Raw genomic sequence first — 27,591 nt, forward strand, 5'->3', positions numbered from 1 at the left:
GCTAATATGGAGCGATCATTTCCGGTAGTACATCATCTTTAAGATATTTCGTGCGTCTCTGTATCGGAGGCATCGAGGTAGACGAACCGAAGCCTGGCAAAGCTCCTGAAAAGAGCAGGAACCGTGTGCTGCATTTGTCACGAAGGAGAACGTGACGCGGCGGTGATGGTGTAGATGCGGCAGTAAGTCATGCAGGAAAGGAAGGATGTTAGAGGGAAACGGGTGAAGCGATGCCTCCTAGCGCGGGTGAAAAACAGTGTTTCAATACGCTCCGCCGCGTTCTCCGGTATACAGAAAGAGAGAGCGAGGAAAGGAACCGAGCTGCTTCGTTTGTTTTTTTCTTGCGAGGATAGAAGTTCAAAAATTTTATTGGTACCAAGAGAAGGGAAGCGCAGTCGAGGGCGTCAGAAGACTAGCTGAGGCGATGAAATTAGGAAATTCGTGGGCGCCAGTTGGAATCCGTTTTTGCGGGACAGGGGTAATTAGAGATCACAGTGAGAGGCCTTCTTCCTGGCAGTGGACATAGAATAGGATTATGATGATGATGATGATGATGCGACTCCGAGCACGTGCCGGTGGCATAACTGGCCTATCGTAGCCTGCACTGAAAAGAACATTCATCGCACACAAAGGTTTAGTTCTGTAGAGAGTTCTTTATTTACACATAACAAATGCACACCAATCCATGCTGTATAGGTGGTTGCTCAGCAACGCTGTAAACGATAACTAAAATGAGTACCTGCAGACGTGTGTCCTTTTCCGTGGAGGGTTCGGGCGGATCAGTCATCGTATTAGCCCTACGTCACCACTCGTAGGCTTATGCCTCAGGAGTGGAGGAGAAAGACAGCTGAACCGAATAGACGCCGGAATAGACACGAATGGCACCGCGAGCGGCGCTGCTGCGCCGGCGTGAGAGCGCCGCATGCGGGGCAAAATTGAACTAGCGGGTGGTATGCCTCTCGCATCGTTCACACCGCCGTGATTGCCTCTTGCACTGCGCGTGTTTGGGCACGTTTCGTACCACGCGCGGTGTGTGCCTGTGTGTGTGTGTGTGTGTGTGTGTGTGTGTGTGTGTGTGTGTGTGTGTGTGTGTGTACACGGTGTACACGCTTCTATTTGCCTTTAAGAAGATCGGTACGCTTGACGATTATTTTTATGGCCGCAATGCGGAGAAAGGGCAGCGTCTGCTTAGCCATGTAAGTGACACTGAGCGGGTAATTGGATACGACATCGTATGTGCCGCCGGAAAAATCGACATATACGATGCGTGTTAGCTAAAGTCATTTTTAGTTTCCCACAATATGTTTGCTACAAATCCGTGTTGTCTCTGATCGCGACAACTGACTTCCTTCGACACTGCGCGGAAATAAATAAAATATATCGCCGCGTAGCACAAGTACGACATGCGCACACAAATTTAACTATTACGGCCCCTACAATATAGAATAGAGGCAGCAATATGAATAGCTTTACCATTTCTTAACTGTGCTCAAGAGACGGAAGTTAAAAGTATTAGTCATCATTTCTGCTTCAGCAATGCCGGCGAGACCTAGACGCGGGTGTGTATTGTCCAGTAAGTCGATCGATCGGTGCAGTGTTGACGCAAGAATGAACTCGGGTCATGTTCAATTCATCGTGCACATATTCTATTTCTCGGCATGCGTGAACTTCGGCCACTGCTAGTGCATGCGACAGAAGTGGTTTTCATTCTTGGGCAGCACACGCACAAACGAAACACGAGAAAGAAGACAGGACAAGCGCTGGTCGAACAACGGAAAGTTTTCATATGAATAAAAGGATTATATACCGAGTGATCATTAAATTCATGTGGGTTAGTGACGTGGTAGGTTCTCCTCTTTTTGCCGATTTCTTTCTTTCTTGTGCTGTGGCGGCCATGCTTTCGTGCCGCAATAGAGGCCATGGAAGAAGGCTGAAAACTGATGAGGGGCCCTGACGTCGCTCTTTCTGAAGCTAAGTGAAGCCGGAAGTTTGCGTTTCTCCGCCATCATGTCCGGACAGTTCTCCTCTCTTGTTTACTTCTCTCGGGAAACCACGGCGCGCTGCGCGCAACCGGGCTGCTCAGACGCGCACGCCTCGCAGAAATACTAATACTACTTGCGCTGAATCGCGATGTCTCATTGCATTACCGTTGCCGAAGTCACGTTGAAAGAAGTTCGTGATGAACTTTTTTACCGCAAATTGGGCCGTGAGGTCGAATCGGCTGCTTTTACTGGCTTTTATAAAAATAAACGTGCTTTTATAAGCTCAGCCAACTGAACTACTCTCATCAACCGCAGGTACCGTACGTTGCCTAGTTCTTGCGTGTCTTTAAAAAAGGTCACTTTTATCGCTCCATTCTACTTGCGTTTCTTTGCTTGGACATCCTGGGGCTCTCAGACGGACTCACAAGCTAGACGTCTGGTGATACGCAAAGCAATGTGCGCATTTTTAATGCACTGCAAGAATGCACTGGAGACGCGCAAGACACACCGACCCATTTGCGATCCCTCTGGACTTCATGAGCACAAAGGCGTATTCCCTACTGTGGCTCGAGGAATCATTTTGCTTTATTGAACCAATTTCGGGTGGCCGCGCAAAACCACCACAGCGCGCTGGCGAGGAGGCGAACGCCGTTTCCGACTCCGTGACATTCACTGCGGCCTGAGATGCCTGCTTTCAACGATAAATGAAGCTTCACGGAACCCATCTTTTTTTTTTTTTTGTAGCCGGCACGTGCCACTATGCAACATCCGTTTGATGTGTTTCCTTTATAGGCCATCAATTTAGCTGACGTGATGACCCAGGACAACCGCTAAAACCTTATTCTATACGCCTAATCAAATGTCTTCTACAGAAAACACGGAACCGCTTCCGCCAGGTTCCGAGGAGATTTGTCTTCTGCCTTTGCTGCTTGTGTAGCTACACTTTTGGGAACGTGGTAGAGCACTAAGGGGCCTATTATGTGGCGAATGTTTTCATTTGGCAATGTTCACTGCGCATCAGCTGTGCACAGCGGCTCGCCACCTATAAGCGTTAGCGTTAGCGACGCTTCGGATCCCTTTCTCACGAGGTGCACGTACACGCGGGTATTAGTACGCTCCTCATGAATTGGTTATTACCACGCCCGCGCCATTCGTTGGTCTCCTCGCCCTGGTTAAAATGGTTCCGCAGGCTTAAATTTCCTAAAAAGCGCCGCTGCTTGCTGTCAGCCATTCGGTCAGATACTGGTTTAAGAGAGCGTGGAATACATGGACGAGAGAATATTTAATATAGTTGCGCTAGGCTACGTGATGACAGCGAACAAAAACATGCAGTTGCCCAGGCGGCATAAATTGACCACACAAATTGTGACAAGGCACAATGAAGCACACCGCCCCTGGCGCCGCACAGTCCGGAACTTCTCGTAAGCTTCATGGTCGCGGCTCGGCGTCACGGTATTTTCAGCGCTGTCTTGACCACTTCGATTCGCCAAAATATCTCGCCCCTTTCACGACCGTCCAGACCGGAGCAGCTCTGGGTGGGGTCCCCGAGGTGGGCGTTCAGCAGCAGCATGGACATGCCCCCCCGCAGGAAGGTGGAATTGTCGGTCAGTTTGAGGCACTGCGTGCGCAACCGGAAAGGCGCGTTAGGCAACTCATCTACAGAACACAATCTAGCCGCCCCTGAATCGTTCTTACATTTGAATGTGCGCCCGTGGGTGGGACGATGCGTCGGCTACGTTACAATACTGCACCGGCAACCAACAAGGTGCGTTGTGCAAGACATTCAAGAAAGAGGAGAACGTGAACTGTCCGAGCGTAGCACAAATCTACAGAATACTCCTCATAAGGTTCTCTCCGAAAGAAAGGTGCCCCATTGATGAAAAAAAAAATATGAGGGTGCTCAAGTTTGGCCTTTATGGGTGGAACGCGTTAGCATTCAAAGATCCCTCACTGCTTCTAACGCTTCCCGGCAACTGAAGCATATGTAACTGTAATGGCTACCGGGAAACGCTGGCAGCGAACGCTATGCACCAAGGCAAGCTTTCTCGTAGAAACTCACCGTCTTTCGTGAGCCGCGATGTGGTAAAGCCCTTCTACCTTTAGAAAAGTACCGCCATCCTTTGAACAATACCGCTTCTCTCTTTTCTGAATCTCCTATTGGTCGATTGCTGTCTAGTGATAGCACGGATAGCAATTGTCCAGTGTGACCTAGCTTCAGCGGATACTTTCGAGGGGGCGCCACCGTCCACTTGCTTTCGCAAAGAAAAAGTAAAAAAAGAAACGGTTCAGGAGAGGAGATGGCGGTACTTTTCCGGAGGTAGAGTCCAGGGTGTCTACCAACCGGGAAAACCGGGAATTCTCAGGGATTTTGAGTAGTCTGGAAAAACTCAGGGAAAACTCAGGGAGTTCGTGCCTCTATCAGGGAAAACTAGCTGTAATTTTATTGAAAGGGTCGAAAGTCGCGGTAATGCTGGCGTGAGTAAGAAACAGGAATCGTAATGAATCACCCTTGACGCCCTCTCATCGGCTGGAAGAGGTGACAGTGCGCTGTCAACGACCGACTTTCTGGATTCCCGATAATTTGGACGGCTATGCGGCACCATCACGTACCCATTAGAGTCAATGTATCGGAACGTCTGAAATTTCGGACGCAAGAACTCTTTGCCGTCCGATTTTCCGGATGTTTTGCCGTGACCGCAGGTGCGAAACGGCATTAATCAAAGCCACCACCACTGCCATTTTGATTACCTCGCCTCCTCGTACCGGCGCTCTCGCACGCAGATCCGCTGGCAGCCGTAGCCACCACTGCGGCAACGCTAGGCCTAGCTGCTTCGGCGTTCGCTATGAGGCTTCTTGCCGTTGGGTGCCGTGTTTTTTATTGAAAGCATTCGCTACTCTCAACAATGGCACGGATTCCGCCGTTGTGGTCCTCGCGATTGGCTTAGAAGCTTGGAAAGCACAGTACGTTGCATAATGCCGGTTCCCGAAAGTCAGCTTCGCCTCCGTACAGAAACGTTACTTGGCGAAGAATTAACAAAAGTATTGTAGTGAAGCATAACAAACGTGTAAAGGGGCTATTGCCATGGGACACAGTATGTATTCCTTAATTATGCACGCATGCACCCGATATTTCTTGCCACAGTACGAGCACCGTTATGCCTAATACGTGTACCGACAGGCCTGCAGAGCGTTTTCGAATGTGCGTGTGGTGGTTTCAGCCTTTAAATGCAGTAAATGACAACCATTAATTTTTTCCAACTTACCGATTTTTAGGATGTTTTCGCGGACCCTAGGGATTTCAAAAAATCGGACGTGAACTGTGAAACTAACCAAGAAGATGCTTTAAGTGGTCCATGGGACGAACGAGTGGCGTAAGGAAGACAACAACATAAAGTACCTACGCATTCAGGAATGAACGGGAAAGGAAGCGTGCTGCCGCCGTTTTGAAGGCGCTTGAGCTCAAAAAACAGTGTTGGCGTATGCCGAGATGCAGGTGTCCTTGATCCAAACCAATATAAACTCTTTAAAGCAGTGACACAACACTGAGGTGTCGTGGGCGGGTTGACAGTATGTCAGAACAGTTGAGGTTGACTTACGAGCTGTTGAGAGAGAATCCCAATTGTCACAAAGTTCGGGCCTCATACCACTGAGCTTGGTTTCAGTTGATAGAAATAGCTCATATTTGAAAATATTTGCTTCTGTATGTATCTCCTTTTTATTCGTATTTGAGAATGTCCGACTCGGTTTGCATTTTTAAAGACATTTTATTTGCTGTGCATTTTACTAACCCCTCCATTTATCCTCTTTTTGAATAACGTAAACATTACTCCTTAGTATTCAAATTGGATTAAGTCGTTCCTTTTTTAATTTCTTTCATATGCTTACTAGAGAGTGACAGCATTGGGCAATAATGATTTCAGCCCGTCTTGACATAAAACATAGTTCTGCATCACTCAGGGAATTTTGCGAAAGCACTCAGGGAAAACCTGGAAAACTCAGGGAATTTGGAAATGTCAATTTGGTAGACACCCTGTAGAGGCTTTACGATGCGGTAAAACCCCTTCAACTTCGTAAAGTAGCGACACTATCCTCCTCCGGCTTCACTCCTCGTTTCCCCTCTCCTTCACGCTCTCTCCTCGACCGTGGCGCCGCCTACACTGCTAGAGCGTAGCAATGGCGCCAACATGTGCTACTCGCCACTCCGTAGACGCTTCTCGAGCAAAAATGGCGCTGATGCACGGGGCGAGGGCCCACGTGATGCTATTAGGCCAATAGCGATGCGGCGTCGGCCAGAGCGCACGAGGAGGCGGCGGCATTTTTCAAAGCGTGGCGCTACTTTACGAAGTTTAAGGGGATTTACGATGCAGCGGAGGCGAGCGCCAGCTGGAGGTGTTCGAAGGAACCGGGTGCGGCGCTTTGCGATTTTCGATATTTGGACGCGCCAGCACGCGCAAATCTCGGAGGCAGTCGCCACCCTATGAATGGTAGAAATGCTGGAAAAGGGGTTTGTGTTTTGAGTTCCCATAGCGTTCCCCAACACTCGTGATACAATATTTGAGCTCGTCAAGAATAATTCATTTCTGTTGTGGATCGCGGTCACCACTAATTCCCACGTTTTGTAAAACCCCAAAACGCGTTTAGATGTCTTCATCATAGGTTCAATTGTTGGGGGCACAACTGTTCGCTGTACTGACGTAGCACACAGATCATGCAGGCTTGAGAGCACGTGTTCTGCTGTTTTGTCTGTAACCCCTTGAAAACTTCAGCTCAACATTCCGTTCGTGGCTTCAAGAATCGGGCTTATCTGAGATTTGGCTCCAGTTGCGAAAATCCGCCACCTTTGGTCTGCTCCAATCCGTAGTCCAATATATTGCAGTCATACTTTGTTCCATACTAGTTGGTTCATGCTTGAATTATTACCATGCTGCGCAAGATAGACAATGATACAAAAAGAAGACTCTTCTTGTGCATCTTGCGCGCACGTTAATAATGAAGGAGTCCAATGCTTCCGTCTAAATTCACAGCGAACTTGCTCGAATGTGCATGATTTATTTCGGCTTCCTCAAGCTTTGAGCAAAGAACCATTTCAGCCAGGCGCATTTCAGTTTCTTGGCCGATATTTGAAATCTTGGCAACGTCGACAATCGGGTGTGACCTATGGAACAGGCTCTACTGCTTCAAACGAACGGTCCAATATTTCCTGTTTCTTGAATTTTGAATGTTCCTGATCGTGTTCGGGGACAACATCACTTCCCCTTCGACGGTCAACTGCTTGGAAAGGTCATCTCTCAGAAAACTCAGTTGGCTTCTTCCATCAATCAGAGCTCGCAGGAAACGACACTGCTCTTGTCGAACGGGCTGTCGAGCAGACCGATTCCGCAGCGTCATTGACGGCGTTGTCATTGGACATTGCTTCCGCGCAGCACGTCTGTTCGATGCTTGAAACTATTGTGTCGTTGTTGGATGGCGGCAAAGAAAGAGAAGTTGCATACCTCCATTGACAATTTGAGCATTAGGATCTGTCTATGGGATTCAGTTACACGGTAACTCTTTATGGCACAACGGGAGCAACATCTTAATGGCGTCGAATCTGCTCTTTTCGTCAGTCGATAACTTGTATTCGCAGTTTCCAGAAATCAGCTGCACACTTTTGTAAAATTAACACAGTTGCTTCGAATGGTGCTTCGCTACATATTGAAAAGAGATTGGCGTAATAGTTCTGCGGAAACCCGCAAGGTGGAGAGAAGTACTTAATAAAGGGAAAATCAGACATGCACCCGTTCGTAGCAATTTCTACAAAGGAAAACCATACGGGTTCCTGGAAAGAAAAGCCTCGCAGTTGAAGAAAAGTTCTTCCTGGTCCGGCACTCGAACCCGGGACCACCGCCTTTCCGGGGTAGCCGCTCTACCATCTGAGCTTACCAGACGGCTAGCAGAAGGTAGGGCTAAGTCGAATTTGCCAACAACTCGAAGCAAAGGCAAGAGTTTGACGTAATAGCTCTGCGGAAACCCGCAAGGTGGAAAGAAGTAATTAATAAAGGGAAACTCAGACATCCACCCGTTCGTAGCAATTGCTACAAAGGAAACCCATACGGGTTCCTGGAAAGAAAAGCGTCGCAGTTGAAAAATTCGTCCTGGTCCGGGACTCGAACAGGAGACCACCGCCTTTCCGCGGCAGCCGCTCTACCATCTGAGCTAAGCAGGCGGCTAGCAGATGGTAGGGCGAAGTCGACTTTGTCAACAACTCGAAGCAAAGGCAAGAGAGTAATATTGCCTTTGCCTTTGCTTCGAGTTGTTGACCAATTCGACTGCAAGCCTGCCATCTGCTAGCCGCCTGGTTAGATCAGATGCCAGAGCGGCAGCCTCGGAGAGGCGGTAGACCCGTGTTCGAGTCCCGGACCAGGACGAATTTTTCTTCAACTGCGAGGCTTTTCTTTCCAGGAACCCGTATGGGTTTCCTTTGTAGCAATTGCTACGAACGGGTGGATGTCTGATTTTTCCGTTTAATAATACTGAAGACAGGTTTGACAAACGTGTCTTTCAACCTTCATCTCGACTATGCTTACCTCTGTCACGGAGAGTCAAGGAGATATTCATTGCGCTTGAAAACGCAATCATCCAAAGCACGAGTTTTTTTCCTGGCTCGCTGCTTCCAATTGAAGAAACGCAATCAATCGTTGAACTTTTGTATCAGTAGTCTTCTGTAGCGGTCGAGGCATTGTTGTCAGAATGACTTCGCTGATACGAAACCAGCAGACCTGACGGAAGACGTCCCAGTACTACGTATATCAGCATAAATGCATATCCTCTTACATGACTTTAAAGGACGTCATAGGACGTCATTCGTGACGCAGGAACATCGAATGCAGGAATGTCCATGCAGGAACATCGAATAACGAATTAACGGCAGCAAGCAAATGCAAGAAATATTTCCTGTTCGATGCCAAACGTGTCGCATAATGCGGTGGACCACATGTCCACCGTATCTTTGCAATAGGCCTCAGTCACCTGCAGGCTGGCAATGGCAGCAAGGTTGTGTCCATGATAATGAAACTTGACCATCAAGCCGAATGAAAGGCGCGTTTCAATGACGATTTCAGACTTCTCGCACAGCGGTAACCATTTACTAATGACTCGACGTAATGGCTCGATGCTTAAAAATGGTAGCTTGGTTTCAGCCGATCGAACACTTTTCTGCGGCGTTACAAGGGAAGCTTCCTCGGCGTTATTCCGCGAGGTCGCTAACGATGGAAGGAAAATCATAAAAGTCTCTTTGGTAATGTTTAGGCTTGCCATAGAGTAGCGTGGTTTCAAGCTCTCTCACAAAGGATTCTACGGAAGTAAAAGGTTCGATATCGACTGCATTTACATGGAACTCAGCTTGGTAAGTCGTGGTACGTTCAAGCCAGGGCTGTGAGCTCACTAGAGTCGTTGTCGAAAATTGAAGGGCAGCGTTCGCTTTGTTGACCCGTTTCGCGAGCAGGCTTCACCGGGCCCGTCACTTGCGCTTGGGTCGACCCATTCATAGTTCGCTGGAATCGTCGTAATGTACGAAGACGGCAACGAGGGCAATTCGGCTCCGAACAATAATAAGAAAGTCACAGGTCGGTACGTCTCTGAGCAAGCAGAACAGGCAACTTCATTTTTTTTTTGTTCTCCTTAGCTCGCGCGACATTTCTTTTCTTCTTGCACAACAATCGTGCTTTTGCGCCAAATGGTGCGTCATCTCTGCCAGACTACGGCAGCAAGGTTTCTTCAGTGTTCCCTCAGACCACGAGTACGTCCTGGCATCTAAACTATGACCACTGTATATAAATGCCGGCGCGTTTTTCACTAAGTCAAAAGGAATACACTATCATAAGCGACGCATATATCCTAATTCATAAAATGTGGAACGCACATTCGAGCAGAACGTAGTACCGTGCCTAAAGGTGTAGCACCGAACAGCTAGCGCAATATGAACGAAACTGGCAGCGGGGCTTGCCACAGTGCGGCCGCACTGGGGAGTGACGACAACGGACTTGGATTTATTACGGATTCTTGCGGTATGGCTTAGTACATCTTGCGCTACGAGCAGGGTTTACAATGTTATTCTGTCAGCAAATATAAATTTAATTCGCCTTAGCTTGTGAGTAAGTATCGCCAAGGTAAATAAATAGCTAGAACCAAGCCTGAATGGAAAAGTTCACGAAATATATTTTTGACACGCCTTCAATGTATGCCGATGGACCCGTGACTTCTTGACAACAAAGAATAACAACAACAAAAGTCGTCCCTATTCGCTCTATGTATATTTCACGGCCCCAACGTGGTCTCGTTGGCATTTGTCACTCCGGACAACACGTACTCCGCCATGTGACTTCCGCGTCCAACTGCGTTTAGACTCACGTCACGTGACGCCCATCGTCTGCCACTCCTTAGAACCCAAACACGCGCGCACACGCATGCTCAAAAAATATTTTTGGTGTATGCATTAGATGTGCGTGAACTTACCTTTGCGTTGAGGGTGTCTTCGCTCTCGAAGAACATGGCCTTCGTGTTATCGCCTGTCACTTGTGCCACGTTGACGCCCGTGAATAGTTCAATTCGCCTGAACTGCAAATCGGTCTTGCAAGGCTGAAAAAGAACATCTGGGTATCGATCACTTATGGCCCGTGCTTCGTCGATTCGAATGTGCAGCTACGACATAACCAAGCAAAACCGGCAAAGTTAAGTCTCTTCTGGTCGCCTCGAGCGTACAGAAAATCACAACGCTTGGCAGTTCGCTCCACCATATATCCTGTCGATTCAAGTATCTTGTTGTCAACGCATAGGTGGCGTCGGTGAAATTCAGGGGCGACTTTAGCAACTGCCTCGTCGTACGGCATTTCAATTTCATCCAGGTGTCAATGAAGCCGCAATCTGAGCGGCAAATAACGAGCAGTAGGTGCGGCTATGGCCGTGCGCTTCTAAGCTCGAGGTAGCGATTGGGGTCGTGGCTCCAGCTGCCGAATTTCGATGAGGGGGTGTAGTGCAGACACGCTTCTGTCATTATAGTTCATCATCAGCAACATCAGCTGCAGCTGCGATAACCGCTTAGACGCATTGCGTGGAACGCTTACGAAGTTTGCCCGCATCCTTGCGAAGACCAAAGACGGCAACGATTTCATATTTCATGGAAATACGGGCCACACAATGGGTGACGATTGCCTAAAGCTTGAAGTGTTGGATGTTATGTGCCTTGGAAATAATTACTGAATACTGTTCGCCCCATCTGCATGCCGTATGCGATCCGCGTAGTTTGTATTTTCCTGGTCTCCTCGGTGAACTATGCTAGGCGCGATTATATTTCGATGCAGTAGCAAGTGTGCTAGAGTGACAAACAGTAAATGTTTATTCATTGTATGCTAATTTGCAGAACTTTTAAAATATTACTTATTCAAACGTTGCAGGGTGCCATAGTACCGTTATCTGTAATGTTTCTCAGATTACTCAAATAATTATACAAGACGCCGAGTCAATGCAGTGTGTGGAGAGACTGTCACGTTGCAGGCTTACTTAGTCAGGATGCACACGATTAGCAAATCATAGTTTTTCGTGTTGTCTGTTTTGCTTCGTAATACGAGGTTCTGTTCTTGGCGTTCTCGGTGTTTTCGGTGGTCCTGGGCTTTCGATGTGGTCGGTGACCAAAACAAGGCATTTTGTTCGTATCTGGCGAAATGAAAGGGCACGTTACGGGGAATGCTTAGGCGAAGATGCAAGTGTTTCGGTGCATTGCGGTATTTGCCGTCCATTACGTATGCACGAGGTTTGGCGCGTTACGAGGGTGCAGTACGAGCGGCGCCAAATTTAGGCCCACGCTGCCTCAGCCTAACTGCAAATTCCGCCCGGATCGAATTTAACGAACGTGTTTGCGAAGTTAAATGCGCGTGCATGAAAGGCAGCGTTTCTAAAACATTCCCGTGTCAAGTGCTCGGAATTCTTATATGGATGTTTGGCACTATGTTTCCCACTGTTTCGAGGGAACGTTACGAGCTACACCAAGGTTATATATGTTTAAACTCAGGGGCTTGTTTTCAGTTGCGTGCAGGCAAACTTCGAAGTGTTTCGGTTAGCTAAGGCCTGTGCAATAAATTATGCCTTCAAGCGCTCCAGAGCTTTATGTTCAGTTTTTACGAGCAATGGAAAATGTAGTACGCAAGCGCTGGCATCAGTATAAAAGTGCCTGCAAGATGAAATTTGCGAAATATCGATGCACCATTATGGCAAGTTAGGATGCGAATTCAATAGCGCGGTGGTCGCTATCACCAGTGAACTCATTATGGTCGATGTGTTGAAGTTGGTGTGTTTGTTGCAGCCTTTTCAAATAAAACGCAAGCAAACGCTACGGAAAGTTGCGAGTGTGTTTTATGAGCAACGCAGAACCTAGCCCGTTGCTTTGGGAGAACTACAAAAGGCACCAAGATAAAATTTGGCAATATTGTAGGAAAGGCTGTTGTAGATCAGTGTGCGAAGTTAAATGCGTACGGATGAAATTCAGCTATCTCAGACAATTTCTTAAGTAACACTTTGAAGGTTTCGTATTGCTGTTTTCAGTTACGCTTCCTGATTTTCTGGAGCATCTCTACTTCCAGCGAGTTTCAGTTTGGCGGGAATGGAAGGGATGTTAGGTGCAATGTGCGACGAAACTATAAATTTCCTCGCCTCAATAGAAGCGTTACAAATAATTCCTAAAATGTTGTTTATTTTCTTTCTTTGTTTGTTATATACGAGGCTTGTAGTAGGTTTGAGCCCTGCCCTATGTGAACTAAATAAGGCACCTTGTTTACACTTGTTTACAATTAGGGGCAGACTATATGTAATATGTAGTCAACCTTCAAACTGTGTGCACTGAATACAAATTCAGCAATAAATTAGGTATGCAACCTATCTGGGGCGTTATGGGCGTGTTTTTTGGACAACTCAGGATTTATCAAGTCGCTTTAATAGAACGGTGAACACAACGGAGAACAAATTTAGTGACAAAACGGTTAGAAGATTCTATGGCTATTGGTCGGGGATGTAAAGTAGGCAGGAATGGGTTATGACCTTTTTGAAAATTTCTTAACAAGTCCTTGAGGGCGTTATATGCGTGCAAGTTGTCAAAGGGGCCAGTTATATACGGGTCAGTTATATACGGGTCAGTTATATACGGGTCAGTTATATACGGGCCTGTTATATACGACCAGTTATATACGGACAACGTTTTAAAGTGTGTGATTAATTACAGCGAGCTAAAATTCTTGTTGCAGTTGTTCAAACGTAACAGCTTCGCTGGAAATTGGATTGCCATCCTGCAAGGTCGCGTCCCCCCGCCCCAGATTTGTTTTGCTCTTGACACTAACACCAACTTCGATTACACAGATATACGATTTGCGTAGCCTATAGGAAGCTACGCATTTGCTTCACCTGCAACCCTCCACAGATTAAGCGATATCAAACTTCCGCCAAAGCTGTTGAGAAGCGGTACAAATTACGAATTCGCAGGTTGGAAAACTGAACTCACGAATGCGAAAAAAAAAAAAAAAGAAAGAATACGATATACTTACCACAGCGTCCAGGTTGGTGACGAAGAGGGTGACACATTCGGCGTTGATCATTTCGTCAGTGACGACGCTTCCCGCATATGGCTTCTTCAAAGTGTACACAAGTGTGCCGAGCTCGAAGGAAAGACCCATCTTTGTGTCCGATGCGTACCGCTTGTCCCTCCTCATCATCTGCGCAATCCTCCTCTGTGCGCGGAATGTACACATAAGATGTACTAAACAAGGTATGAAGAAGGCGATGGCTATGCAAGGCATCTGCTGGCGCAGAATAAAATATATACATTAACCAATGCATTTGCATACTTGGAAAATGATTTAGTAAAACTGTCGTTTCGACAGATAGGTCCGCATTGCAATACGAGCTATAGCAAGGTGGCTGCCAAGCAACGACAGGAAACTAGCTGTCCCTACCTAGTACTGGAACTCATAGAATGTTCACGTGTGCAGTGAGTGGGTACAGGTACATGCTGGTGAAATGTTAAACAGAACCGTTTCAGAACGCATGACTCCTGCGTTGCTATGACGGCTGAAGAGTGACGAATCCGAACGGAACTAGATTGATCAAAACTGTAAGGTCAGCTCCATGTCGCTGGGCCAGCAGTGTGTTCAGAGCACTATGCATCTTTGGAGCACGCCGCACGTCGTGCGGGAACACGTAACAATCACGTGGGGAAAACTCCTTAGAAGAAGCGTTGTGGACATCGACCCCCGCCATCACTGGTGCCCAGTTTGTAGGGCATGCCGACACCAAAGTTCACATCAATGCACAGGAGTTATGGCATCGGTGCTTTTCGGGTACAACGAAAAAACGGCATTGAGAAATGGTGATCCCCTACGCATGTCGCTCTACAACGAACGTCGAGGCCAACTATTCGACAACGAAAAAAATAAAATCTATGTAATACTTTAAAGTCTAAGAGACGACCACGCTTAGCTTCGTCCGTACACCTTTAAGGTCGACTGTCCAAGCATTGTCTGTGCTAAGCTTGCCAATAAAGAAATAAAAAAAGATCAGACTCGGCATCTCATACAATTGCATGAGTGTACGATTTGGTATTTTTTTTTACGAGACTGTAGTCGACTACTCTTCGCTGTGGACTCCTGTCAGTAGAGCGGGCAAGTCGAGAATTCCTTGTTTGAATCAGTCACTGCCAGTGTTTACAGGTCGACTACATTATACTTAAGCATATGATGAGCATTGGAGCCGCTTATAATTCGAGCATATTTCTTTTACACTGAGTGGTAAATCTGCCTCATGCCACGCCTATTGTTGATATGTAATCATAATAAATCAGTCTCCTGAATTTGCAGAGCACTTCTTCCGCTACGACAGCTTCAGTAATAATGAAGTGACCCTCAAGCATGACGACCACTGAGAACTGAGCAAGGAACAACTTGCCGACAACGTCGTGAAGCTCTTCTGTGTCATGCTCGTATCCCGAATACTGACAAAAATGAAAATTCCTTTTACAAGATGTCTTACTTCGAAAAAAGAAATGATAAATTGGCCTCAGCTTGCATTGCTCGATGAATTGTGTGCTGCCATCTACCAAAAGCAACAAAAGGCACTCAGACAAAATTAGACAGAAAAGGCAAAATACTGCCTGCGAGCTGAGCTCGTGTTCAGCCGTTTTTACCAAAATCATGTGGACGAACCCAACTCGTCTAAGGCTCGGAGGAAGTGGCTTCTGAGGTGCCCTTCCTCTAATCTTCCCCCCGACCGTCAGAAAATGTCCCCGTCAAGGAATCGTTTCAGCAGACCGACTGTGTCGTGCATTCACAGTGCCGTCATCGCCCCGAGAAGACTTACAAGTCTACCGTGTTGAGCTGCCAGAAACGATACTATTGGCTTTCCGCAAGCACTCCGCCTTCAATCTACTGTTCCCCTTATCTCTGGGATTCGCTTCGGGACGGTAAACTGGAAAACCTAATATTCGGCACTTTACTAGCTTGAAGGAGGAGCGAGATGAACCCCCGAATTCTGGAGCGTCCCGGCACCCCACGTTTCACCTCGACTCAAGAAAGTGGACGGCAGCGTTGCCTCTCCACAGATGTTACTGCGGTTCGCTGACACCTCGTGGGAATCCTTGAGAGGCGTAGTGCCGCCTTCAGTCAATGGGCGGCGTTGTTCTTAACTCGGTGGAGTGGAGGTAGAGCTTCGAATTGAGGGTTGTTTTAGAATACGGGCCTATGTTCTCGTTATGTGGTGGCGCTGGCATCGAGCACCTGTAGTGCCCATGGCGCGCCCGCATGTGAGCTCCATGTTGTGCAGGACAAATTCTATCCGTGGCTTTATGGACCAGTTTACAGCGCCACTGCACGGACGCTGCCATTATTTAGCACGTGACCACGCCGCCATTGAGCGCGTTCTGGCGTCCACTTCGCGGTAGCGGACGACTTGCTGTCTGAATGCAGAAAAGCACCGTTTTCGCTTTCTGCGGGAAATATTGCACGCCAGTGATGCAATGCTCTCGGCCGAAAGCGCAAACGGAACTTTAGCGCTACTCATAATTTACACATGGACTTGTTTTATCCGGATGGCAGTGAGCCAGCGCTCCAAGTCGACGCACGCACGTGTTCGTATGAAGCGACACCCGATTGCGCGTACTTTCTTTGTCTTCCGTTTTCTCGTAACAGCATATAGCTTTTACCTCTCTTCTCTACTGTGTAATTTGTTGCGACGGTGGCTATGAGCCAGAAGTTAGTCGATAAAGCTATATTGCTTTCCAGTAAGCATGTCTCTGTTACTTCCATTACCCCTTTCAACAATCTGTTGTTGTGATAGTTCCCAGAGATGCATAGGCCGTGAGAACAATCAGGGCAATATTTACATGGAGGTCTGCCTGTTTAGCGGCCCTAATACTAGCTTATCGCCCTCCCCCCCCCCCCCCCGCCCCCGAATTTAGTCATTTAGATTAAAGAAAGGAAAGCAATAAAAGTTCTCCACACAGCGTCTTTGACGATTAATGTTTCAACGAACCTACAGTCCGTTAAGGATATTTCGGTATATTTGCGGAATAACCGTCACAGGGTTTCCTACAAGACAGCAACTCAAGCCATTAATGCTCGGCGCTTCGCGGTGGCGGCCCTAGATAACGCTGAGTGTTGTTAGGCAAGCGAAAAAAAAGGAGTCCTGCAACAGTTGACGCCTCATACGTTCGTCGTTTCGACGGTGACATTTCGTTGTGCCGCTACGTTGAATAAATGCTAACGCATTACCGCTGACTCTCGTCTTCAGGTGGGCTCTGCTGCAGCTTTTTTTTTTTTTTGCTGTTGACTGTTATTCGACTGCTGTACCACAGTGTCATTTCTGTCGACAATCTCTTCATAAATTCGCGATAGCTGCCGAGTACACTTTATGATTTCACATTAAAAGAATGGCACTAACATACTGAAATATGTAATAGAGAGTTGCCTATAAGTTGTAGCTTACAAATGTAGAAGGGCGTTCAATAATAGAATGTTTCCATCGAATCAAACACAAGTATTTGAGAAAGACACTTTCACTCGAAAGGTGAAGCAGCGATTGCGATAGCAAATTAGAGAGCTAAACGAAGTAAGGCAAGTAGTTTTATCAGGTGTATACAATGCTATAAACACTCGCTTACTAACTAAATTAAAAGCGTGCTGTCACGAGCTCATGGGGAAACACGAACCCATCTCAATCGATGACCGCGGGCAACCGTCTTCAAAGCGCTGGCGTGATGAACCGCGGAAGTAGCTGTGAGCGAATTCGCCTTCGTGCTGCCTGTGACTTCAATGCTAGGCATGTTGAAGAAAACGCACACGAAGCCATCAGCTAGCTCTGGTGGTGCAGCCTTCGAACCCATCGCAGACGACCTCCAAGAGAGGGTGCGTGCGGCCACGCTCATCCGCCACAGCCGGAGTAGAAAAGGAAATGCGCACTGTCCGGACCCCCTCGCCCCCCCACCCCTCTTAGCACGGGAAAATCTCACCGACCTTCCCCCCCCCCTTGCCCCCCTTGCTGCACGCGCGAGATGACGCGCTGCTTAGAGCCACTGTGTTCTGCGTTCACCTTCGCGAGCTTTCCCTCGCACCTACAGCATACGGCGCACGGTCGCCATGTTATGTCACTCTGACTTTATACAAAACCTCACGGCGACACCGATGGAGAAAATTCCCCTTGAATGTGTAATTGTTGCCGAAATAAAAGGGCCTTTGAATATCGAATCGAATACCAAATATTGCTGAGCTTGAACAGTGTGAAATTGGTGTGTGCGATGAAACTGATATGTAGTCACCCTATCTCGTGCGCCATGAAACTGGTAAGTATGAAACAAAGTTCGCCACATGCACGTCGCAGAGCGTCACGTTCGTTGAACGATAACCCGGTGGTAGTCACGTGTGTGAGGAATTGCGCTCGAGGGCGCGGGATCGAATCCTGTGCGAGGCGGCCGCATTTATGTGGTGCGAAATGCAAAAAAAAGGTCGTGTCGACCATTAGGTGCACGTTGAAGGACCCCAGGTGGTCAAAATTATTTCAGGGTCCACTACTACGGCGTTCCTCATATTCATGTCGTGCTTCGGTGCGTATATTGTCTCATAATTCAAACGTTTTTCGTTAAATGGCGGATTAGCCTACAGGTATTTTTTCGCAGATTTGGGGCGCTATAACGTAAAACTATTCCAAACTTTTCTATTCCAATTCTGCTATCAGCCCTCCGCGATTGGTCAAAAACTTTTTTCGACCACCCCCCACTTCACCTGTCTGTCACGCGACGTCATGAAAACCGCAATACCTCCCCATCTGATATGATGTGTACACACTGATTATGCATGATTTGACAGAAAAAAGAAGTTATTTCTGATTCGACCCCTTTTCGCCGTTAGCCCTCGGCTATTGGTAAAAGATTTCGGGCTGCACTCACTTCACCTGCCTGTCACGCGACGTCACAAAACCGCACAATTTCACCGCGCCAAAGTGACGTGTACGCGACAAAGATGCATTAATATACCGAACAAAACTGATTTTTTTTCGGAATAGCCGCAGGCTGCCCCGTTCCGAAAGGAATAAAAGATGGCTGCCGCCGATCGCTGAGACGCTGGCTACTCGCACCTGCCGGAGAGCATGGGTGTATTTGCGCATAATAAAACTTCTTGCGTGACCGTGTAACGTTTTCAAGCACTTTCGGCACGTTTACTACCTCATTCTGCCGACTCTTCTTTGCTGAGGGTCAGTTTTAGCGCCATTCTTAAGCTTCCGTTGCATGCCGCAGCGATTTTCGACCAGCCACCACAAGGTAAGTAAGGGAAAGCCGACCAATCGCAGACGCCGGCACCACCCTATTCATCCGGTTGTCGATTTTCAGTGCACTGGCTCTGTCCCAGTGAATCCCTCTCCACTTGAGCGTTCTCCTCGCCTCTTGTCAGCCAATTAGATACGACAAGCCGCTCAGTGTAGGCAATGTTATTCGTTTTTCAAGCAAACAAACGATACCTTCTATGAACGAGGAGAGCGTTTGATTGGTCTGTTCAGACAACCCTGCGGGTGACCGTCCGGTGCTTGCGTCAGTGGTTACGCAAATTTGACGTCAGGAAATTGGAATAGAAACATATTGGAATAGTTTTACGTTATAGGGCCCTTGGTCCATCGGTTTAAACAATCCAAATAATGCGAGATCGACCAAAGAATATGTTGCTTTGACTAGATCGAGACGACAAATTCGCGTGTCGCACAGGGCGAGGCAGGATTATTTAACAACCGGAAACTACACTGCACAGAAACGTTCCCCTCCATACGTTAGCTCAGCCAATGTTGCCTACGCGCCGCAGTTGCGGCTTTCCTGCATCACAATCATGTGCGAGAGCTTCCGCTTGGCATCTGTATTCCTCCCTACAGACGGCAATAATTCTTTTCCATTGTACTATTCAATAGAAACGAATATTCGACAGCGTCGAATATTTACTGCTGGAATCGCACACGAATTCAGAGACTATTGGAGTCGTATTCGGAATTTTTTAAACTTGCACGCCCCTACTTTGCTTTCTTTTATAGATGTTCAAGATTTTCGTAACGGAAGCGCGTTACTCACAATGTCAGGTGCCCGGTCGGCTTCCTTGACAGCCGATGCTTTGAACGCGCTGTTGTCGAAAATGGAAGGTGGGTGGCTGTAGCAGCTTCCATCTCTCTCGGTCCATCCCACAGAGCTGTAGGCGATGACTGTGTCCGCCACGTGGTTGCTGTAGCAAATTGACACACAATACGCCTTGTTCAGTGATGAGCGGGAGAAAAAAACTTTATGAGTGAGACAGTTCGTGTCCGTATACAGGCAACCAACAAAGTTCGTCAGACCACGGCATGTCGTTGGCTGGAGCTCGTGTTTTGACAAAGGTCGTTGCCTTCTGCAAGGCCACGACGCTGGCAACGTGCAGTTGTTCTCTGACGGAGACAAGTGGGCTTCGCGAAGCACTGCTTTCAGCTACGCAACATTCCTTCTCTGACCACCCGTTCACTTTCTGTGAGAATGTGTTTAACGACTCATGCACACTCCTAAAGGGCATGCATACATCTATTGTGCCCAGGTAATAGGTAAAAAAAAACACAACGCTTGCATCTAAGATACAGAAATATGTTGCACTTTGTGATGCACTTTCACGGTGAACAACAGTTCAAAATGAAATAAAAATGAAGCAAAAACAACAGGTAGAGATATTACGAAGAACTAATTGCGGAATCATTCGCATAAGCAATATTCTCATGAAAAGGTTCACGCAAGGCATAGTTTCATAGTCAAGCTCAATTTTTAGCACTCCGCTGTGCGGTCCGACATAGGCGCCGCAAGGTGAGCGATTCGTGTATTTTATAATCGGGCTTATCCAAGCGGTTTTCCAGCACCACGTTAGAGCGCATCCAAACCATCGCCCCGCAAATGAGCCGCTTATCGTGTTTTTCATTTAAGAAATTTATATTCATTTGTATAGTCTTTCATTCCGAGACTGCTGAATGTTCGTGAATGTCGCTGTAGTGTGGGGCTTCGGATTAATTTTGACCTTGCACCTGAAGTAATTTAATGCGGGACTAGCGGGCACAATATCGTACGTCACGTCAGTCACTTGTGGAAAGAGGCGGTATGGGGCGGTGTAGCGAGGACGGAGCTTTTCAGACAGGCCCACGCGCCGGGAGGGGGACCAAAGTAGCACGAGGGCACCTTGAGCGAAATGTTCGTCATGCAGTCGCTGGTTATGAAGGCGCTTATGATTCTCGTGGGGAGGCTATAAATCTAATACGGGCCATCTGCAGCGCGTAATCAGCCCGGACAATGGCGTAGCGTGCATATTCACTAGTTGAAGTTTCAGGGGAAGGAAGAAATGTGTCTAACGGTTAAGTTGCTTCACGTCCGAACGATAAAAAGTAGAGTATCCACCAGTGTCGTGGCGAGAGGAAGTATATGCGAATGTCACGTAGGGCAGTGCAAGGTCCCAATCACACTGGTCAGCCGACACATACTTTGAAAGAAAGTCTGCTAACGTCCGATTCAAGCGGTTGGTGAGCCCGTTCTTCTGTAGGATATAGAAAGTGCTGATCTTGTGCTGCGTGGGCTAGGCGCGCAGGATTTCCTCAATGACTTTCGACAGGAAGGTCCGGCCTCAATCAGTCAGCCGTTGAAGTGGGGTACCGTGTACTAGAATTATGTCACGGAAGAGAATGTCCGCCACGTCTGTAGCAGAGCTGGTCGACTATGCTTGTGTCATTGCATAGCTCAATCCATTCGTCTCCTGTAGCAGATGTAGCAAAGGGTCCGATATGGCCCAAACCTTCACGGAAGAGGGGCGCAGATGGAACGTCGATGGGTCGAAGATACCTAGCAGGAAGTGTAGACGGTTTCTTTCGGCGTTAACAGAGCTCGCAGGCACTGACATAACGTTGTACGGAGTGAGCTATGTTAGATGAATAGAAAAGATGGCTCACGCGGTCATGTGCTAGTGTGAAACGAAGGTGGCCAGCGGTTGGGGTGTCGTGCAGCTCAGGAAAAACTGTAGCGCAGGTGTGATGGCATAACTAGGAGGTGGTCAGGACCGTCAGGGTACACGTTACGCCGATGTAAAGTACCATCCTTCAGGGTGAACATTCACACTGAGGACTCGGTAGCAAAGGATTCCAGGAGCTCGATTATTTCTATTAATTAGGCATACCTACTCTAATCTTCGGCGATGTCAATCAACTGGCTCACGGAAAAGACGCAATTGAGGGATTCAGTGTGCAAAGAGTCACAGTCGGCCACAGGGTAGCGGGACAAACAATACGCATCATTGTGCAGGCTCTCTGTCTTGCATACCACTATGCAGGTGTTCTCTTGCAAGCGCAGTGCCCATAGAGCGAGCCTGCCTGTAGGGTCTTTCCAAGAGGCAAGCCAACAGACGGCATGATGGTAGGAAACTACTGTGAATGGTCGGCCAAATAGATAAGGGCGAAATTTTTCCACTGTTCACACGAGAGCAAGGCACTCATGTTCTGTAAATGAGTGATTTCGCCCCGATACTAACAGCAGCCTGCTTGCATAAACGATTACTTAATTCTCTCCCCGTTGACGTTGGGCCGAGACGGCGCCCATTTTGTAGCTACTTGCGTCAGTGCGAATTGCGGTTGAGTAAATAACATAAGCATGTATGCTACTTCAACCCATGAAGCAGAGAGCCCATGATTCTCTCGAATGTGGCCGGGGCATTGCGAAGACCGAAGTTAAAGCCCATCAGGAGCTACAAAAGCCGTTTTCGCCAGGTCACTGGAGTCCACAGCAATCTACCGATATTCAGATCAAAGGTCTATTAAGAGAAGTAAGCCGCACCATACAGACAGTCAAGGGCATCATCAATCCGCGGTTAGGGGTAAGCGTCTTTCTTAGTAGTGTTGAGATACCGATTATCCACACAAAAGCGTCATGATCCACGCTTCTTTTTCATTAAAACAACAGGGAGTGCCCAGGGACTGGAGGATGTTCTTCGCAAGCATCTTCTTTACTGTTTTCTCCCAGCTGAACGACGCTTCGCTCAGACGCAGACATTCGATAGGGACGATCGGTGAACAGAAGTGGCATCGCTGTGTATGCGATCCGGGACAACGAATGCCTGGTCCAAATGCCAATTACTGAAGTCGAAAATGTCTCGATACGACTCGAGAATACATCTGAGGATGACAGTGTGTTCAGGCGGAAGGTCATTAGAGGGTTATAGCTCCGTGAGCTAGTGGGCCAACTGGCTCAGCGGGCCAGCGTAGACACCACTGTGCATGTGGTACCGCGCATGCGCAGTGGAGTCTATGCTTGCCCGCTGAGCCCTCTGCCCCGCTGGCTGGCTGAGCTATAACTCTGTATTAGCGATCATGCTGCGAATCATGATAATGATCATGATCCGCGTGCTCATCGGAGGCCATGTAGCATCCATTGCAAAACCTCCTAGCAGAAAGTCTTGCAGTGGATAAAGGTCGGATGCGGAAAGCCCCTTTCGAAGTACTTGCTTGACGAAGCCGAAATTCACAAGTGGAAGGCAGGTTCGGCTAGCTTAATGCACGGGACCACGTAGGGTGCAGCGACACCTTGCGTGAACCCTGTCATAAAGCGATCTGCGATGCACACGGAGTGCACCGAGTGCTGATAGCTTTGTGTGCGCTGTGCTATCGCCACTTAGTTCGCGTTGACGAGGCAGCGCGAAGGTGAATTCTCTCGCCGCCCCTGCTGCGCTGCCTCACTCCAGCTCTATGTTAGCAAGTGTGCGAGCTTATCGCGTGAAATGTGCTAATGTATGGCTGTGCGCTCGTGACACCATGCTTCCTAATTTTATTAGTAAACAGTTGTTTACAAGTTTATACAGCCGATAAACATAACATCCTTACTTCGTGTAACTGTCTATACTCTCAGGCGAAACTGCGACTTTTTTTATTGCATTCGTAACGACGAAAAACGCAACACTAGAGATTCGGTGCTTGCTGTCTCGCAGAGTATTTGCGGTATAATATACTGGTCATACTGTGTCCCAATATTAAACTGTGAGACTAGGCGGGTTCTCGCGAAAGCCATTTATGCTGCAAATACAAGACGACTGGCTGCATGGTTTGGGTCTCTAGTATTCCATTTCTTAGAAATTTTGCTAGAGAAGCCGACATTGAAAAATAGAACACAATGGACATTTGAACACCTTTTGAGGTGCTCTAAAGGTGAGAGATGAAAGAAATGGAGTCAATAATCGTTATATGCTTACTTGACAGCGTCGGTAAAAATGTTCTGCAGGAGTCCATAGGCGCTTTGCTCGCGATAATTAGATATTCCGAGAGCTATTAACGTTTTTCTGCTGGCGTCGCTGCCTTGAAAGGTTTTCAATTTCTGGAAAGAAACGCATTAGAACGCATAATAAGACGAGATCAGCGCATGTACCCTTGAAAATACTAGATAGAGATAACTGACAAAAAAGAAAAAGACAAGTAATGATGATCGTTGTTTGATTGCTTTTATACGGATGTCATTTGTTCCTGCTTTCTTGATTCTTTGGTTTACCATCACGAAATTTTATTTCCGATCCATGAATATACTATGAAGACATGGACTTGTGTTCGTTCCCAATTATTCTATTTCATAAAGCCAGCATGACACTTCTCTGCAAGCAGGCCAAGCACACAAGAGTGCAAAAAACGCCATGTACAATTAAATCATCCTATTAAAGCACCGGATTTGGACACAGGACTCGTTGACGTGGAGAAGGCTGGCCGCTTGAAAGTCATGGTTCTTAATGGGGTAAAAAAAAAAACTAGTTAGGAGGATCTCTCCACGCTCTGCGTCCCCGCTCTTTTGGCAGCTTCGCGTCATGGGAGATGCCAGTCTCGCAGATTGTTAACCTAGGTTTTCAACACCAGTCGACCCAAATTATTTTTGTGGCTTTGTTTGCTTACCTGTGAATGCGCATTCCATATATATGCGATTATTCTGTCGTCATAAGTGGGCTTGACCTCCGTCTAACAAGTCCGCGAACTTGTTATTGCGTAGAATACGCATTTACCACCCTTTCGAGCAGCGCACACGCAATGCATCTTGAAGTGATAATGTGCGATGGTTGTCTTCTCCCTCGTTTCTTTCCGTTCCTGTCTTTTAAAGGTAAAGTCTTTCGCTTTGTACTTCGCCGTTGTTTCGTGACCGTGACTGCCGCCTAGCTGTTACCTTGCCGAATATGCCAACCAATCACAGCACAGTACGCGCACGACGCGCGCCGCATGGGTTCCTTGCAACACCACCAGATGGCGCTCGCCTCCGCGGATGTGCGGAGAAATGCAGCCATAATGAAGCGCAGAGCGCTACAGGGACGGGACGAGGGTCGCATCAGTCTTCGACTTTGGGACCGTCGTCTGTATAAAGTACCTTAGAAATTCATTGTATTTAAAGAATGATAAACTGAAACTGAAACAATAGGTACGACATGCTACGGGGTACGTGGAAAGATGTAGTGGTTCCAGGGCTTACTTTTGGAAATGCTGTTATTTGCTTTAAATCAGGGGTACAATTAGGACTTGATGGGAACCAAAGGTCAGTGGGGCGCCTCGCATTGGGCGCTCACGGGAAGACTACAAATGAAGCTGTGCAGGATGATATGGGCTGGACTAGTTTTTAAGTGAGGGATGCTTGCAGTAAAAATGATTATAAGAACGACTGAGGAATATGTCAGTAAGTAAGCGGGCTGGGAGAGTGTTGATACCTGTACAAGAAACATTGATTCAGAGGGGAGGAAAGGAACTATAAAGCTTATCAGCAAGTATACGGCCTGTAGGGTGGGCAACTCAGCAACAAAGAACGTGAAGCGGAAAGTCAGAAAGGCTGAAATAATCTAATGGGTGGCGGCAATGGAAAAGAAAGCTGCCATGAGTAACTACTTAAGAGGCAAAAACGAAATCAGGAAAGAAACAATTTATGATAACTCAAACTGAAGCCCATTACTTTTCGAAGCGAGATCGGGATGCCTTCTAACACGCACTTATAAAGCGACTTATAAGGAAGAAGAAGCATGTGCTTGCTCCGGAAAAGCTAGGGAAACGATGGAGCATGTTTTATTAGAATGTGAAGATATCTGCCCAGCGGTTGATTTAGGCACCACTGACCTCCTTGAAGCCCTTGGGTTAAGCGAGAGCAGGGGAAAAGTAAACATGTCCGCAAAAGGCATTAGTAAGAGGCGATTGGAAGATTGGTGCACAAAAAGTAGGGAAACGACAAAAACGGTGACATACAAAAGCAAAGTTCGCAATAGGGGATCAGAAAATTTGGTTGTGGGAGTCCATATGGGTTTTTTTCTTTTTTTGACCTAGGTAGGACATTAGTCTTAATAATAGCAAGAGTTTTGTGGCGCAACCCACCGCCCCCTTCCAAAGGGGACGCTCATAACATCCATCCCGTCCCGTCCCGTCCGTCCGTCCGTCCGTCCATCCATCCATCCATCCATCCATCCATCCATCCATCCATCCATCCATCCATCAGACTGTGGCGCCGGTGGTGTGGAGGGAATAAAATAATTCAGTGCCATTCCACTTTGTGAAGGTTGTGTATGTGCACCCCTTGATTGCGAACTGTCCATTGCCGTGCGTCAAATGCCGTATGCACATATATGGAAGGCGAGGTGCGACTAGTCGCTCCTCCACGATGATGTGCCTGAGAAGATGATGAGGCACCGGGGCGTGCACATACCCATGTATTTTTGCAAGACGCGGCACGACATCTTATACTAACGATTCCTGGCACGTAGAACAAACAAGCACCTCACCGCACTCCGAGGGCACACACTGCTTCGCCGTAGCTTAGGCGATCGTGCGTTTGTCGACCTCCCGCAGTGCGGTAATGGTTGTGAGGTCACACGAAAACTACAAGCGGTTATACGCAACACAGGCCACCATGGCCTGTATTGTGTATGTGGGCCGCTTAATTTCGGAGTGTTCATTGCCGTGCGTCAAACGCCGTATGTACATATATGGAAGGCGAGGTGTGACTAGTCGCTCCTCCACAATGGAGATGAAGCACCGAAGCAACGGCCAACCTGGCGCTTGCTCCGGTGAAGCTTTCCAAGCTTGCGCGATCTAGGCCACATGGACGGTTCGCATTTCTTTCTGCCTCCCGGTCTTGGCGGGCAGCACGCCTACGGGACCACCATCACAGGAGAGCGGAAGGAAAGAGATGCGTAAGTGCTTGGAACGCCGACAAAGAGAGGGTGGGGCAAACGTAGACGTGGCCGCCGCTGGTCAAAGCGTAGTATCAGTTCTTATCAGCATAACATCAGAAACAGGGTCTATTTGGACTCGTGATATTACAGTTAGTTCTTGGAATTTGTCGGAGTGTTTAAAGCCTGTTTCACCTCTGCCGCGGCTCGGCCCGGTATTTCACTATCTTCTGGATCGGCGTCGGTATCGTCCCACATACTGGGAGAAATTCTCGATCTACACGACTCGATAGATGAACGCATTTTCTTTTCCGGAACCTATACGCCGTTCGATACGTAGCATGTCAACGCTGTGGAGGCTAGAGAGACTTCTTGCCGTGGCTTCGTTCGCATTTGGAAACGATTCGATCTTTTTTGACCGCGATTGCTCTACTGTTCTTTATGTAGGCTCAGTATAGAATGAAACAAGTTTTAATCCTTAAGCGGTATGCGGTTGCTCATGCGTTGTTTTGAATCAGTTTTATTTTTGTTGTTCTTTCCGGGTTTATTATTTCCAGCCCGTAGCGTGGAGTCTCACGTGCATGCTGGCGCGAGCGAACGCCGTTGACGCACAGCGAAGCATGGACTGAACACGTGGAGGGATATTTTGATCGAACTTCCTGCGTCGCTTCCACAGCGTTGACGTGCTATGTATGGAACGGAGTATTGCCATATACAGCTTCTCTGTGAAAAAAAAAAAAAAGAACCAGAAAGCTCGCCTTCGCGCATCCACGACGGTGCGGTAATGAGGAAGCAAATGCTTCTTGCGGATAGACTGGATTCGAATTGCGCTACATGCGCATGCTGCCTCTGAAACCCTGTCGAGTTTAACGCCTCTGTCGGACTCGGTAGTAGTCCGCAAC

General features: G+C 47.7%; 1 protein-coding gene and 1 pseudogene across 1 annotated transcript; one reads left to right on the forward strand and one right to left on the reverse strand.

Annotated features, from left to right (window-relative positions):
* Window positions 1–3,277: 3,277 nt before the first annotated feature.
* LOC126518253 (uncharacterized) lies at window positions 3,278–23,877 on the reverse strand. Its single transcript, XM_055064327.2, has 5 exons — window positions 23,762–23,877; window positions 19,600–19,747; window positions 13,550–13,732; window positions 10,476–10,598; window positions 3,278–3,600 (listed from the first exon to the last, which is right to left on the reverse strand). The coding sequence occupies exons 3-5, from the start codon at window positions 13,715–13,717 to the stop codon at window positions 3,430–3,432; spliced, it is 462 nt and encodes a 153-aa protein (XP_054920302.2). The 5' UTR covers window positions 13,718–13,732; window positions 19,600–19,747; window positions 23,762–23,877; the 3' UTR covers window positions 3,278–3,429.
* Window positions 23,878–26,757: 2,880 nt separating this feature from the next.
* LOC126518446 (U2 spliceosomal RNA) lies at window positions 26,758–26,937 on the forward strand (annotated as a pseudogene).
* Window positions 26,938–27,591: the final 654 nt, after the last annotated feature.

Source organism: Dermacentor andersoni, chromosome 11 (genome assembly GCF_023375885.2).
Source record: "Dermacentor andersoni chromosome 11, qqDerAnde1_hic_scaffold, whole genome shotgun sequence".
Taxonomy (NCBI): Eukaryota; Metazoa; Arthropoda; class Arachnida; order Ixodida; family Ixodidae; genus Dermacentor; species Dermacentor andersoni.